The 16908-nt window shown below is 43.4% G+C and overlaps 1 protein-coding gene across 1 annotated transcript in view; it reads right to left on the bottom strand.

The window, feature by feature from the left end:
- LOC126355025 (dynein axonemal intermediate chain 3-like) overlaps positions 1 to 16908 on the bottom strand; it is a 199146-nt gene that overhangs the window by 119689 nt on the left and 62549 nt on the right. Inside the window, exon 3 of the mRNA XM_050005208.1 lies at positions 1241 to 1343. Coding sequence (XP_049861165.1) covers positions 1241 to 1343 — 103 coding nt within the window. The remainder of the gene's footprint in view (positions 1 to 1240; positions 1344 to 16908) is intronic.

Consider the following 16908-nt stretch of genomic DNA (forward strand, 5'->3'; position numbering starts at 1 on the left):
GGCAGATAGTTTAACTTAGACTAGGCAAGTTACAGCAAACATTAGCTACTCGAAGCATGCATACTTGACTGTACATCAGTTACTTACGAAGATGGCTAGTTTGAGAACAGGCGCAATGTCCGAAACTAGTCACCACCAATAAATAGAGGATACTTCTTACTGCAACATATGATGGAATCCAACCATTTATTTTAATGAAGAAAAAGTTGCGGCCCAATTTCACCTACAGCATGTTTGAGACCCGTCAAAATTTGTTAGCTGCATTTTGTAAATAGCAATATATGGCCTACATTTACAGTAACTAGTTTTTTTTTTTCAGACTCGTTGAGTCGTCACGGTGGGAACCGCACCTAATTGATACAGCAGTTGTCCATCCTCTCCGCTTTGCACAGTCAGTTCTAACACATCCTGGCGTCTCCTGATACCGCAGACAAGCACGTGGGTGAAAAATATCTCCAGACTTTCTGGCGCGCAACACCTTGGGCGACTTGGTGGCAACATGATTTCAAATCCTTCTACAGCGTGCTCCTAACTAAATGAATGAAATAAAAGTAAATAAGACATAAGTTAGCGTCGGTCACACAATATTGTGTGACTGACGCGCCTTAATGTCTACTGTAGTCATATCATGAAGAAGCTATTGATCGTTATCTGTCCACTGAAAGTGAATGTGAATTCTACCAGCCCCACATCAACGTTTTTTAAAACGGATTTTCGCCCTCTCCCAATCCGTGACTACAACAGTACACTCCACAATTCACACGAGACTACACTGAATATTTACTTAAGGCACTTCACTCTTTATCCGGATACTGGATATTAACACGAGTCAGACAGCATCTGTTGTTGGTGGCTGATCAGCAGCAAGGGATCTCTCAGCGTCTAGTCTCTTCTAGTCACATTTATTTTTCGCTAAAACAGAAAAAAGTTCCTGTCAACGAGTAGATTATTAGAGACGAGAACAAGCTCAAATTGAAAGAGTGAGTGCAAAGATATGTGTCCTTTTCAAAGAAACCATTCTGGCATTTACCTTGATCGCTTTGCGAAGGCCAAGCAAAACCTGAATATGAATCGCAGGGCGCGCATTTGAGTCCCACTCGTCCGATTGTGAGTTAAGCGTCTTGATCACGAGTACTTGCTGCGTTTCCCGAATAGGCGGTAGCGTTGATAGTGGCAGAGCCTACTTCACCCCACCTGCTTAGTCTTTCCGCGCCAGACCATCGGCTCTGAGTAAACTCACCTGGCCACAGGCGAGTCCTCCCACCAGAAGATCGCCGTCCGTGGGGCAGAACGCCAGTGAGTGCACTTCATGCGGGCTCTCCAGCCGTAACTTGGGCGTGAACCTGCACACACATACACAACGGGATACTTTTTGTACCCCACCTCCTGTGAATTAATATTGAAAATTCTGCCTTACATCGAATTCCAAACTGTTTCCTAGAACATTTTACAGCACTGGAGCAACATTTTTTTACATGAAATTTATTACTCTTGCAAACCATAGTTTAGAGCTGTAATTTTACATGTCGTCAAACACATTTGGTACATCACTAGCCATTAACATTTCAACGCTGTACATAGAAAACACACACCCATACACAAGCGATGTTTAAAAAAATATTCTTAAAAAATTTACGGTCATGTTCCTTACACCAAAACAAGAAAAAAATTCATATACATATGTCCGTAAGTTTTTCGTTTTCGAGTTATTAATAAAAGCTGATGTTTAGCGGCTTTCCAGGTACAACACATCTACTTCACTTATCTATGCTCCCGTTTGAGCCACGGCTTCTAGATGATGTTGTGTTGGCAGGGAGAATTGTTAACATTCATCATTCGTCTGTCTTCAACGTGTGCGTTGCGTAGATGTACTACAGTAGTGAGTTAACTGAAAGTGTTCAGTTCAGACCTGGCGGTATATTCATCCCGTGAGCAGGCAGACATGATTTTTGTGTACGGTTGCGCGAATAGTAATGGACACGAGGCAGCACGGTTATATAAGACGGCGTTTGCAGGCCGCACCTTTAGTGCCGTATTTCACCGCGTTACCGAGACACGATCCGTAACAACAGACTATTGATCGAGGAATTCCACATTTTGCTCGTACGCTTGATTAGGAAGAGCGCATTCTGCGGACTATCGAAGAAGGGCCAGTTATCAGCGCAAGACAAGTGGCTCTGGCATGTGGTACACCTCCAAGTTCAGCATGGAGGATACTTCACAAGTATCTGTATCATATTCAATGTATGCGGGATCTTACACTTGTCCATCATCTACCACTGAAGAACTTTTGCCAACGGTTTGTTGCACAAACTGCTAATCTGTTGTTCGTCTGGTCTCGCGGTTCTAGGCGCGCAGTCCGGAACCGCGCGACTGCTACGGTCGCAGGTTCGAATCCTGCCTCGGGCATGGATGCATGTGATGTCCTTAGGTTAGTTAGGTTTAAGTAGTTCTAAGTTCTAGGGGACTGATGACCACAGAGGTTAAGTCCCATAATGCTCAGAACCATTTGATTTGTTGCTCGTCTCTTCGGTTTTGTTTACAAGTGTGGCGACGTGTGGAGGAGAGAGAATAAGAAATTTGCACAACCAGTACAAAAGAACCAATCGAAATCCTCATTTTACAGTACAGGCTATATGTCAGCATCAGTTTAACGCTTGAGCCGGAATTGTATGTAGGGCCACTGTTCTCCCCATAAGTATTACGTGTGCCATCTTTATTAAGACTGTATTTAGAACACCCCTCCCCCGAAGCCCTACTAGACGATACGCTCCCCCCCCCCCCCCCCATACCTTTCATGACAGATGGATACGTAAAGGAGGACCTGTTCCACGGCTTGCACGTACCCCCGACCTCAGTCCTTTGAATATTTATCTCTGGGGACACCTTAAACAATTGGTCTATGCAGAATACCATCTGGTGGCAGAAATTCTTCATAAAGTGCCATGAAAGCCTGCGAAACTATTCGAAACGGTCAGGGAGTATTTGGCATTGTGCGACAGGCAATGAGTCCACAAGTGCAGTCGTGTTTAGAAGCAAGAGGAAGAGATTTAGAGCATTTATTGTGAATTTGTGTGTTGGTCAATTCCGAATACCTAAATTGTAAACTTCCATTGCTAACTCGAAAAGCGAAGGATTTTCAGACTGACGTTTATACCAGCTTTTTTTCCTGTTTGGTGTTAGGAACCTGTCCTAAAAATTTGTAAAAGTGTTTTTGAAACACCTTGTGTATTGGGGTCATTCAAAATGAATCGAGCCAGAGGCTGTAAAATAAAAATCACTGAAGGGACCGTAATCCCTTTGCCTGAGGAAGAACATATGGACCCTACAAGAGTGACGAGGCCACAAACTCGCCTCTAGAAGGACAAGGGCGCACAGTCGCATAGCCACGTGACGACAGAGAGAGCACGTGCATGCGTCGACCGTCCGCTGCACCCGCTCCTGCTGAAAACAGAGAATTGGAGACTTAAAAAAGACAAGCAAAGGGTTTTAGTGCGTTCCCTTACAGCTGAAGGAGTGCAGGGAACGCACACTCATTGAAATATGGTACAAGTGTACGAACAACATTGAGTTTTCGTTGTAATTACGATGCCCAGTGCGACCTGTGGGGCAATGGCTGGCACGGTAACTCACTGGTCTTCGATAATGTAGTCATCTACATGCTAGACAATGGTATCGGTAATGCGGTGTGGCTTTCCAGATCGAGCGTCATCGGCCAACGATATCCGTCCTTCCTTGAATCGTTTGTGCCACGGCTTGACCCATGCAACGAACATGCAGTGCTCGTCGTACACTTGTGCCATTCTTTCATGAATTTCCGTTCTCCGCAACACTTCCGGTGTCAGGAAATGCACAACATCCCTTTGATCTACCAATCTCTTTTTTTTAGCACGGCTGTGTGCAAGTCCGCAGCTCGTGGTCGTGCGGTAGCGTTTTCGCTTCCCACGCCCGGGTTCCCGGGTTCGATTCCCGGCGGGGTCAGGGATTTTCTCTGCCTCGTGATGACTGGGTGTTGTGTGATGTCCTTAGGTTAGTTAGGTTTAAGTAGTTCTACGTTCTAGGGGACTGATGACCATAGATGTTAAGTCCCATAGTGCTCAGAGCCATCTTGAACTGTGTGCAATGGACGGTTGACGCGCTCATGTGTTCGCTTTGACGTGCCATTATTGGGGAACACTGAAGAATGGGATACAACCCGTCGGCTTTGAACAATGACGTCAGAAGTTACCATAGATGATGCGTTGCAAGGGTTTAAAAGCATAGACGAATGTTGACAAACACACGATTGTAGAACAGACAAAACAGATCGTGGACGTGTATCATTTACGTCAATGTTTCGAACTTAATGTTACGTGTATCGCTTTGTTCACAGTAGAAAACCTAGTATAAAGCTATATACGTTACATTGGCATGGAGTGCCTAAGTTATATATATATATATATATATATATATATATATATATATATATATGTGTGTGTGTGTGTGTGTGTGTGTGTGTGTGTGTGTGTGTGTGTGTGTGAATTTAACGTATGTGGGTTTTTTTTTTTCGCCTTCGCTAGCAGTAGTATCAACTTAACAATAGGATACTAGTACTTGCGAAAGCAAAAATGGCGACAAACGTCAAATTTGTATCCTATACTTCAGCTGACCTCTGTACATCAACTGAAACGTCAAATTTGTATCCATATAGGTCAACTGCACGATAAGATACTAACACTGGTATTAGCAAAGACGAAAAAAGCGACAAACGTCGAATTTGTATCGTGTACTTCAGTTGACAGCTTTCGCTAGTACTAGTATCCTATTCTTGAATTGACCTACATAGTACAAGACACGAACCGATTGCAGAGGAAACAGCAAAAGCGTACACAATATCTATCTTTTATTAACATATTCATTTATTTCTATTTACGATTATGACGGTTAACCACACAAGATAACCGATGTATTATATCTATGATTAAAATATGACGTCATTGATCAAAGACGACGAGTTGTATCCCATTCTTCGGTTGACTCCGTGGGTGTGCAACGGAGTTCTTTTAGCAATAAGTTTGGAGTCTACCGTCACCAGTGCAACGCATTTGCGGCACCTCAGACGTGACAATGGAAGGGTGGAGAGTGGAGGGTTCGGAAGGGGAAAACCAAGCAATATTTTAGTGACAGCGAATCAGATAAAAACAGTATTTCAGTTTCAGTGTGTAAAAATTCTCTTCACTACACTGTCTTCAATTTTTCGATCTATGTCTGAATGTGTTTCTGAATATGTGGAACTGTGAAGAAAGATGTCTATTTTTGAAAAGCAATTTTTTGCATGATTTGTAAAGATAAATAACCTTTTTAAATTGTTCAGAATTAATTCTTTTTAAATCTGCTGAAAGTCTCCGCACCTTTGTGCAAAGTAACATCGAGACATACGTTCAAGACGATGCTGAAAAACCAATTAAAAGTAACTCAGAACTACTTCAAAAATAAAATTCGTAACGTGGAAAGTTTAGCACTCAATATAGGTATATGGACTGTCTAACGCACTGTAAAATTTTCTTGGATTGCCGTTTATTACTTTGATGATTAAAAAATAAAAACTGCTGTTCTTGGTATCTATGAGTTGTCAGGATTACTTACATATCAACAAATTTCGAGCATATCATTGCAGACCGGTAACGAACGGGGAACCAGCATAGTAAAGGAAGTGGTGAGTCCTGTGGGAGCTAATAGGCTTAAAGGAATTAGAAACAGAAATTGTAAGAAGTCATTTACGTTGTTTCGTACATATGCTCAAGCTTCATATGGTTCAAATGGCTCTGAGCACTATGGGACTTAACATCTGAGGTCATCAGTTTCCTATAACTTAGAACTACTTAAACCTAACTAATCTAAGGACATCACACACATCCATCCCTGAGGAAGTATTCGAACCTGCGACCGTAGCGGTCGCTCGGCTCCAGACTGAAGCGCCTAGAACCGATCATCCACAAGACCGGCGCTCAAGTTTCAGTGACAGAAAAGTATACTGAAAAGATTGACGAACTATCAGAGTTTATTAGTACTCTGAAAAGGACTTAAGCTGGGTTAAACAAGGTGATGAGCTAAAAAGGTATCAGGCCTCAAACTAATTCAAGAAATATCTACTAAATGGAATTCAATGTTTTAAATGATTTCTGAAGCTGCGTCCAGTGATTAATAATATCATTACTTGGCATACTAGCGCAAAACCCATATTAACAGCCGCACATATTGTGAAATTGGCACATCTCTGTGACATTTTGCGACCTATAGAAATGAATATTCTAAAATTTGCATAGAAAAGTACTTTTCAAGCAGTAAAGCATTACGAGTAACGAGTATGTTAAATATCAATATACAGTATCTGGCATACAACTAATGCAGACTACTAGAGAGAATCTGAAAAGTAACATCATAACAGAAATCAGAAAGCGCTTACTACCAACTGAATGAGTTAACAAATTAGCCATATCATCATCGATCTATGCTAGCTTCACGGACATACACTTTTGCGTCAGCATGTTCGTAGGCAATCAAAACCATCAAGGATTTGCTTGTAGCTGATAAAACTGTCTGTGTGGATGGGAAAAACGTTAATACATCACTGGACAACAGAGAGAGCGGATTTGATTTTTAGAGTTAATATTATAAAATACAATAAAAAGCAGAGAATCAATTGAAACTGGAACACAAAAAGTCCTGCCATCTCAGTTCCGATAGTATATGGAAGATTACCCACTGGATCTATTAGAAGTATGAAGTCGCATCCTGGGTGCTTTCTATCCAAAGCTACAAAAACTGCACTTAAATGTCTGAGCTGAATAATTAACCATATCACCGGCTGCTCTCAATAGTAGTATACTGTGCACTCTGTCAGCAACGTAATAGTTTGAAAGGGAAACGTCTCTAAAAATGTTACAGTCTGTAGGTAAAAATTTAAGAGTAGCGCGTGGATTTTTCATGCAAATGCATGTTGCACGTATGTCTGCACGTTTTGTCCATTCGGGGAGCAGATACTTATTTCCAAGACTCCATGAATTTAGACTTTTATAGTGCATATTATATTATTTCTCTGGCCGTCAGTGCATATATTATAATAACTTACTCGCTCTCTCGCTCCTTACCCTCTCACTGGAATCGCCTCCGAGGTGAGCTCCATATGAAACTTACAGACTGTATACCAATTTATTATTTTAGAAGCGGAACATTTAAGTGTTTTTAAGGAGATTGTTGCTACGTAGAATTGTGTGTCCCTGTTATAGGTATTCTTAAAAGTTGCTGCCCACGTTCCAGCATTTAGAGACATACTGTCAGATTTAGATTTGTCACCGTATTGTATTTTAACCAGATTGAGTATCTGAATAAATATGCCACCTTTTACTGAGATAATTTTGATGAAATTAAGTGAGTAAGAGACTTTGAATCCCTGCAAATTTATTTTACAAGGGGTGTTCAATAAGTGACGCAACACATTTTTTTCTGTGAAAGCAGGTTGGTTTTATTCAAGATTCCAGTGCATCATATTATTCCCCACTCTTTGCGCTACAAAACCATAGTGTTCAATATAACCTCCGTTCGATGCGACAGGATTACACCAACTTAATAAGAGGGCTGTATGTCCTCACGGTACTGCTCGACGTCGAAGCCAACGTCTTGTTGCATTGATGTCCTACCTGTCATCCACGCACTGCTTACCGCGGAGTGCATCCTTCATTGGCCGAAAAAAATGGAAGTGGAAAGGTGCAAAATCCGGGATGTAGGGTGGATGAGGAAGAAAAATCCAATGAAGTCTTTGTTTGTGCCTCTCGGGTGCGCAGACTTTGTGAGGCCTTGAGTTCTCACGGAGAACGCAAAAATAGGGTTCAAATGGCTCTAAGCACTATGGGAGGTCATCAGTCCCCTAGACTTAGAACTACTTAAACCTAACTAACCTAAGGACAGCACACACATCCATGCCCGCGGCAGGAATCGAACCTGCGACCGTAGCAGCAGCGCGGTTCCGGACTGAAGTGCCTAGAACCACGCGGCCACAACGGCTGGCCGCAGAACGGCAGGAGACACAGCTGTGTGCAGTTGCAAGCGCTTATGAACATCTGCGATGATCTGGTTTCCCACCAAAAGGAACTCAATGACAGCTCTCTGACTGGAACGCACCTCCGTTACAGACGCCATTTTGTGAAAGCTACGCGTAACGCAATCACGTATCGAACTTCATGTAAGTATAGAGGCTGACGCAGGATTCCGCGATGTCTCACAACAAATTCCGCATTTTTTCAATAGAAAAAAACTGTGTTGCATTACTTATTGAACGGCCCTCGTAGTTGGCATCTGATTCCTTCGTTCTATTGATAAGCTTTAAGTTACGGACCTGTAATTAATATTTTTCCAATTTAGATCGTAGACACTTTCAGAGTCACTTATTAAGTTTGCATTACGGAGGCGCAAGTGGCATTCAAGAAAACAGTTTTGAAGCAAGACCCGATTTACAACAAATCAAATGTTGCATATTTGCTTGTGGCAATAAGGAAGTTGGAAGCAATAGATTTACGACTGGTGGAATCTTTCGCCGTTATTGAAGAGTCTGAAAATTTTTTATAATAATCCCATGTATCAGTTGAAGTTGCAGCAAGAGATTAGCTGATCAAGCATAATACTGAGTTTATGACGTTGACCAAAAAATATTTTGTGACCAAAATGCGAAAGATGTTCAACGTGATCCGATGATGGTGATTTATGACGGAGGGCTCTAAACAGCAAGATTATCAGCGCCCTTGCGTTAATGATATACCGATGAACATTGTGAAAACCTATGGTAAAAGTTCAATAAACCCGAAAATCGAGTTTCATTCACCCACAAAAATAGCAAGGCAGCAACAGTATGCTGAGCTTCAGAAAAGCCCATAGTAAAATGCCAACGACACACAACAGAATAACTACATAAAATCATGGATAAAACACCTGTAAAGTCGCGGTTTAAAGAGGGGCAAATAACTGCGGCTGGATGGCTACTTATAAATTATAAGTGACCCAGCCACTTGGTGACAGATTAAGATCTCACACCCAATATTTTGGAAAGTATTCCGGACACCACACAAAATCTCAAAATAAGAACGCCACTCGCCTCATTATCAATTAAAATAGATGTCCGATCTTATGGGAGACCCAGTTCAAACCTCAGGTCATCATCTAAAGCATTCTCAGTTAAAATATGTCGTATTAACAGCTGTGTCCAGCATCTCTGACATGCGGGAGTCTCATCGCGGCGTAAGAGCAAGCCATACGTCAATGGACTGTGTCCCAAAAATGGTTCAAATGGCTCTGAGCACTATGGGACTTAACATCTGAGGTCATCAGCCCCCTAGAACTTAGAACTACTTCAACCTAACTAACCTAAGGATAACACACACATCCATGCCCGAGACAGAATACGAACCTGCGACGTAGCAGTCACGCGGATCCGGACTGAAGCGCCTAGAACCGCTCGGCCACCGCGGCCAGCACCATGTCCCACACTAAGGCGTGTGATGGCTAGTTCTTCAGGTCGTCGAGGGTGGGAGGTAAACCAAGGTCAAACTGAAGTTTTTATGGAACATAGTTTGTTATACCTCACTTCCAGTCACTGATATTCCCACCAACATACGGCCTTCCTGGTCACAAATGAAGTGAGAGCCGGCAGGAGGACTGAACAGCGTGCAGGAGGAGAGCAAGCTTCTTGGGCAGCCGCATCAGCGAGTTTGTTTCCCTGAATCCTGTGTGCCCTGGAACCCAGAAGAAAATTATTCCCTTATTTTGCCTTTGCAGTATAAGGAGAGCGTCCTACACTTGTTGCACCATCCGATGTGCTGGGTACAACTGTCCAATATCGAGAAGGGCAGTTAGAGAGTCTGAGCATATGAGGAATTTCTTATCATGATGCCGTCTCATCTGCTCCATTGTCCTTAGGATTACAAACAATTCCGCGTAATAAATTGAAAACTGTTCTGGGAGTCCTATCTTGAGGAAAATGTCGGGAACAACCGAGAAAACCTCCCTGCTTAGAACCATCCCCGTAGACAGAAATAAAATCTGGGTGGCTATGTAGAATATCTTTAAATTTAATTTTAAAAATATAGTCCGGGGTACAGTGTTTCCTGTAAGCAGTTAATTCTAAAAGCAGTCTGAATCTCGGTAGTAGCCAGGGGGATGCCTTACTTCACCCCTGGCTTAGGACCTTAAGAACTCAAGGTTTTCCCTTGCACGGACACCAAATGGTCTTGTTGCTTGTGGCCGATGACTGAACAGCTGTTCCAGTGGGGGCTGTAGAGTGTAGCTGGATGTTGACGATGCAGGAACGGACAGTTCTCTATATGCTTGACATACCACGAGAAGAGGACATCGAATATACAATGGAGGCTCACCAGCCTCTGCACACAAGCTGACAGCGGGGCTCATGCGATAGGGCCTGGCTGACAGCCTAATACTCTCGTGGTGAACCGCATCCAGTATTTTGAGGTATGAAGGCCTTCCTGACCCATAAATCTGGCATATGTATTCAAGCCGGGATCGCACAAAGATTTTATAAAGTTGGAGTGACATACTCTGACGGCTCCCCAAGAGTTATGACTGACACGTTTAAGGATGTTTAAGGCCCTGAAGCATCTCAGTCAGTTCTTTAAGATGTGGCAGCCATGTTAACTTCTCATCAAAAGTAAGGCCCAGATACTTCACCTTTTCCTTAAAAGAGAGGACACGGTGTCCCCCAGTTTTAAAAAGGGTAAATTAAACAGACAGAGGAAACGATTAAAATCGACACAACCTGTTTTCTCCAAAGAGAATTTGAAACCTCCCGTGTAAGACCACATTCCTCCAACTGCCTCATCGTCAGTTGCAATTGTCGAGTAGCTGTCGCGAGGCTGGAGGATGCGCAGAAGATGTAGAAGTCGTCCACAAACGAGGAATATGGTAAAGGACGTCGCACTGTGGACGTAATACTGTTTATTACAATGGCAAATGTTGTGATAATGAAAACACTCCCTTGAGGGACATCATTCACCTAATTAAAACGGTGAGACAGGACATTGCCAAGCTTGTATCGAACATATCTGTCCGAGAGAAAGGACCGTATGAAGGTGGGTAGACATCCACAGAATCCCCTGCTGACAGGGCTGCGACAAAATACTGTATTATGTTTCCAGGTAGTATCGCAAACTTTTTCCAAATTGAAAAAAAACGCCGATAAGGTGTTGCTTGTGAAGGAAATGGTTCAAATGGCTCTGAGCACTATGCGACTTAACATCTGAGGTCATCAGTCGCCTAGAACTTAGAACTAATTAAACCTAACTAACCTAAGGACATCACACACATCCATGCCCGAGGCAGGATTCGAACCTGCGACCGTAGCGGTCGCTCGGTTCCAGACTGTAGCGCCTAGAACCGCACGACCACTCCGCCCGGCTGTGAAGGAAGGCTTTTTGAATTGCTATGTTGTGCAGGTCAGCTTATGGAACTTGGAGTTATATCTCCTGAACTCACACTGGAAGTGACTAAGCAGGGACCTGATTTCGAGAACCCACACTACGCGCCAATTGACCATATGCTCCACTGTCTTTCCTACGCAGCTTGTTAGGTTAAAAATACGATAATTACAGGGGTCTGTCGGGTCCTTCCCTGCTTTTAAAATTATGATCAAAAGAGATTCTTTCCATGAGTTGAGGAAGTCGCCTGTCATTCAAGTTTCATTAAAGAGCTGAAGGAGGACCTCCTTCGACCGCCGGTCCAACTGTTTCAACATACTCTAAGTTATCAGGTCGTTTCCAGGGGTCCTATCATAAGCTACTGACAACGCAGAATCTAGCTCCCACAGAGAGAGAGGCTGGTTGTATTCCTCCATGTTGGTGAAACAGAAATCAGAAGCAGCCTTCTCCTGTGTCTCCCGATATCGATAGACAGTAGGATCCTGGCTAGAATCGGCTGTAAGAGACTTATATCATTCAGCCATTGTCTGAGCTATGTCTCTTGGCGATGTCACGAGACTCCTGTATCGACGGTCGAGAGTTGCACCTTGAGATCCTCATCCTCATCCTCATCCTTCGCAAACTTTAATTGCAGATGTGGACCTGTTGACGAGGTTCAGGAACTCTTGCCAAGACCTCAGTTTACTCTCCCGAATTATTCGCCTCGCCTTTTCACGCGCCACTCGGATGTTTGCAGGATTCTTATCTGTAGGGCACCGATTGAATCTGCACTTAGCCGCCCTCCTGCGTCTGATTGCAGACCGACGCTCAACATTCCACCAAGAGACAGGTCGCCTCCTAGTCCTTTCCGTTGACTTTGGGATGGATGCATCGGTGGCGTGGTGAATCACATCTGTAGTGTTATTCGCCCAGTTCTGGACGCTGCTACACTGCTCGAAAATAGCTAACTGCCTATTAAGCATTCAGTTAGCCTTTTTGAACAACCATCTCGGTGGCTTCCTTTCGGGTTCTGCTTCGTCAGGCAGATGGATCTAGATAGGGTAGTGATCGGTACCATGAAGGCTACATTTCACCCCCCCCCCCCCCCTCCCCACTGAGCAGTATCTGCTGGGGCAGGCGAGCAGAAGTAGAGGTCTATGGCTGTAGACGAGCCTGTAGTGGTTCTAAAATGAGTAGCTTGACCCATGCTCATCAGTATGATGTTGGTAGTGTGTATCAGATCCTTAAGTATCTGACCTTTGGGGCAAGTGGGGTTAGAATCTCTTACTGCAGTGTCTACACTGAAGTCCCCTAACAGGAGAAAGGGATGGGGTAGTTCATCAAGATCATGAGAGGATTCTACAGCAAAGAGGCTCAGAGGGCTGTAGGTACACAGAACACACCACAATGGCACATTAGCCACTATCTGAAAAGCAACTGCTTGTACTGTTGTGGTTAAGGGAACACGTGAGGACTGAAAAGTGTCTTTGACGAACACTGCAAACCCGCCTTTCACCCTGTCACCAGTATTTTCTGTAGAGGTGATAGCCTCTCAGTGCAGGTGTGTAAGTCTATTTAAAATGAATCTCTTGAAGCCAGAAGCAAAGGGGTCTGCCTGTACAAGGAGCCTCAGTTCCTCCAGATGAGTCCTGCATCCATTAGTATCCCATTGGAGCATGGGAGCCATTTCATCAGTGTGGTCTTGACCTACCCCTCTCCTTGCACTGGGGTGGTTAGGTGCTTGTACTCGTAGATCGAGTTGAGGTGGACGTGCTCCTGGGACTGGTGATGACGCTCCAAAATCTGTGATGACCTCATCATCAGTCAGACATACCAGGACACATCTGACGACACTTGGGACAGCTTTATACCTGAATGCTGAGATAGTTTCCCAGCTCCATTTCCAAGCTGTATCCATTAGTATCCCATTGGAGTATGGGAGCCATTTCATCAGTGCTGTCTTGACCTACCCCTGTCCTTGCACTTGGGTGGTTAGGTGCTTGTAGATCGAGTTAGGGTGGACATGCTGCCTGGGACTGGTGATGACGCCCCAAAATCTCTGATATCCCCATCATCAGCCAGACATACCAGAAGATATCTGGCGACACCTTGGACAGCTCTCGACCTGGATGCTGAGATCGTTTCCACACTCCATTTCCAAGCAAGGGTGAAGGGGAAAGGGTGCTGTGAGAGCCATTTTTCTTTTAAGACAGTGTATTTTGAAAGGCACTCTGGTTTTGGGTTGCCTTTGGGATGCTCGCTGCAAAAGCATTACTGGTCTCTTCTGTCATAGCTACCTAGGTAGCTATGCCTGTAACTTTGCTTTGGCATGTACAGTGCTGGTGGTGGATAATGATTCGCTAGATGTCGCCTGAGTTGAAGTGTCAACCTTATGAACAGGTTTCTACACCAAGGAAGCATAAGAAGTGGCAAAGGGTTTCATAGTCTTGTATTCCTTTTTAGTTCCTGTGTAGAGGATATGCTTGGTCACTTTTATTTCCTGAATTTTGTGCTCCTTTGCAAAAACAGGCAGTCTCAGCTCCAGACTGGATGGCTCCTAGAACAATTAATGCAGACTGCTGGAGATGGACAGTCATTACCAGCATCATGGGCTACCTTCCCACGGGTCACTGTGCGTCTGCACCGCAGCGTTGTATAGCATTTGAAGCAGCGGATAGGGTTAGGTACATTGAGGCTACCCCAGTGTCGGAGGAAACCCGCCAAGATGTGTTCAGGTAGCGTCGGAGAATTGAAGTTCACAATGAAGGTGGCAGTCTTCTCAATTTCTCCATTATTCTTAAGCGTCCTTTGCTCCACATATCGCCTATGATGACCATTCTTGTTTGAATTCGGTAACGTGATGTCCATAATGTCACGGCAGGTGATCACACCTTCGCTGGAGTTAAGGAAGTTATACCACTCATTAATGATGTCATAATGACCCAATTTTTGTGACGTCCTAACTAGTTCATCTATAGATCTTATAATTAAATGTTTCCCTGAGACATTTAAGTCTCTTCGTTATCTACTAAAATGATCGAAGCAGAAGAAATGAATTAAAATTTGTGGCATGGCTGGGACTCGCACTCAGGTCTTCTTGTTCACTAGGTAGAAATGCTAACCATTAAACCACCACAATACAATGGTCAACATTGCTGCACGAACTACTCAAGTAGAGTGCCCTCCCCAACACAAACTTCATTTCATATCTTCAGCTTATTTTCCCTTACATTGTCACTGCTGCCAAAGCTCTCCGGTATTGGAACAGCACCCCAGCGTTGGACGTAATGGGGAAGTCATGTACCATATATGATCTTATCATAGATAACGGAGAAACTTAAATGTCTCAGGGAAACATTTAATTACAAGATCTGTAAGATCACCTATAGTACAGGACTTTTCCATTACGTCCAACGCTGGGGTGCTATTCCAATACCGGAGGGCCCTGGAAGTAGTGACAATGTAAGGGAGAATTAGCTGAAGATATGAACTGGTATTTGTGTTAGGCACGGCACTCAACTTCGGTATCGTGCAGCAATGTTAACCATTGTGTTGTGGTGGTGTAATGGTTAGCGTTTCTACCTAGCAAGCAAGCAAGCAGACCCGTTTTCGAGTCCCAGCCAAGGCACAAATTATAATTGATTTCTTCTGCTTCGATCTTTATCGTAGTTCCACCTAATTTGCCTGTTCAGTCTGTCAGCAAGGAACCACTGGGCAACCGCTTAATAGACTTTAGAGTACCAGCAAGCCCTTCTAAGCCTTTAAGGACGTAGAAGGGGGACACTTTTTCAAACGTACCCTCCTTCCTCTTGATCACTACAAAGACATTCTGATTTATGACTGCTTGAGCTCTGTTACTAACAACAGGTTGATTACCAGGAGGATTAGCCTCCGTCAGTCGTTTGGATGAGTGGGTGTGAGTAGTCCCAGGTGGTACGCCCTTCGAACTGAGAGTAGGAGAAGAAGAAGAAGATTTCTAGGGTTCCATCTTGGCCACACGAGCAGCTAGGGAAATAAGGATCGACACAGACAGAGCCCTGCATGCCTGAGCAAGCCTTGTACAACTCTGGTACGGCAGGTTCCCCAGAAGCCGCCCCAGAAGTGTTCCACCTCAACAGCCATGCATCTCATCAGCGTGCAGCACATCTTGAGATTGAAGGTTTTTTTTGTGGAGGTTCATTCCACGCTCGTGATCCGTATGGTCAATTTGATCTGATTTTCTCACAAATTTTTTCACATAAATATCCAACTGTCACTTCTTGTAACCTATACAGGGTATTTTCTTTACGCAGAACTGTTCTACACATGAGCCAAAGCGAAGAAAATTTGGAGTAATTGGTGATCTGTACTGTTTTAGACGAAAGTAGAAATAAACGTGGAATGGAATTTTGACACCATACATTTTTAATGTTTTGCTGCCTAATTGTGCATGATTAGCGATCCGATGATGCATGAATGCATGCTTGTTTTACGATTCGATGGTGCATGAAAATCAGGACTCTAGTTATGAGATACAGTGTACAATGTTAATTTCTGTTACAGTTATTGATTAATAAATACGATATTCGATGTATTTGTATGTCACTTTAACGTCAGTCTATAAGTGTTAATTGTTAAATGCCGATGCTCTAGAGGTCGATTATTACCATACATCGATGTTTAGACGTCGATAATGGAAATGATACCAGCATGGATGTTTAGATGCTATCGCACATACCTAATAGCACGTGCAATAAAAAATTGTCGACAGATACGCACAATATGAATGCAAATAATTCTAAGAGGAGTATAGCATTATGCGAGTCCAACGCCATTGTTTAAGGAAAATCTCATATTCCAATGTAACTGCTGCCCCAAAATACACTAAAAATTCAATATAGGTACATCCAGAGATGATAGCTGCTACCATACCAGTGGTCGCCAAATTTTTGTGGTCAAGTGCCAAGACTGACATTGTGGGACGGTACCTCGGAATGCGCTTGTATCGATGTTGGTATTAATTCGTCACCTACATAAATTAGTATGTTATTAGTCCCCCACAGACTAACTACAGCAAGAGCGCGATCAGTTGGCCGCTGGCCCCAAAGTTCTGATCGTTAAAAGACGGTACCATTCGAAACATTTCGTGTGAAATGTTCTCTGTTCCAAATTGCTGACACCCTCAGCGACTCCAGTGATGTGACACTGTAATTGCCTCATGCAGTGTTGTTGTGTTGTCTGTGTGAATGGAAGAGTAATTGATTAATAACAGTGATTATAATGATATTGAACTGCATCATGCAATATGATAAACGATCACCCGCGTTTACTAACCGTAATTTTTGTTCTGCTCTTTCGTTGTATTACAGCAGCTTTATTAATTTCATATTGCCTATTACAAATAAGTACCGCATTTGAGATAACTGTTTCTGTAATGTTTATTCACGAATCCATGTTACTTCCATGTTAACATTCATACTATAGCAATTGA

The sequence above is a fragment of the Schistocerca gregaria genome, chromosome 1 (assembly GCF_023897955.1).
Source record: "Schistocerca gregaria isolate iqSchGreg1 chromosome 1, iqSchGreg1.2, whole genome shotgun sequence".
NCBI classification, from domain to species: Eukaryota; Metazoa; Arthropoda; class Insecta; order Orthoptera; family Acrididae; genus Schistocerca; species Schistocerca gregaria.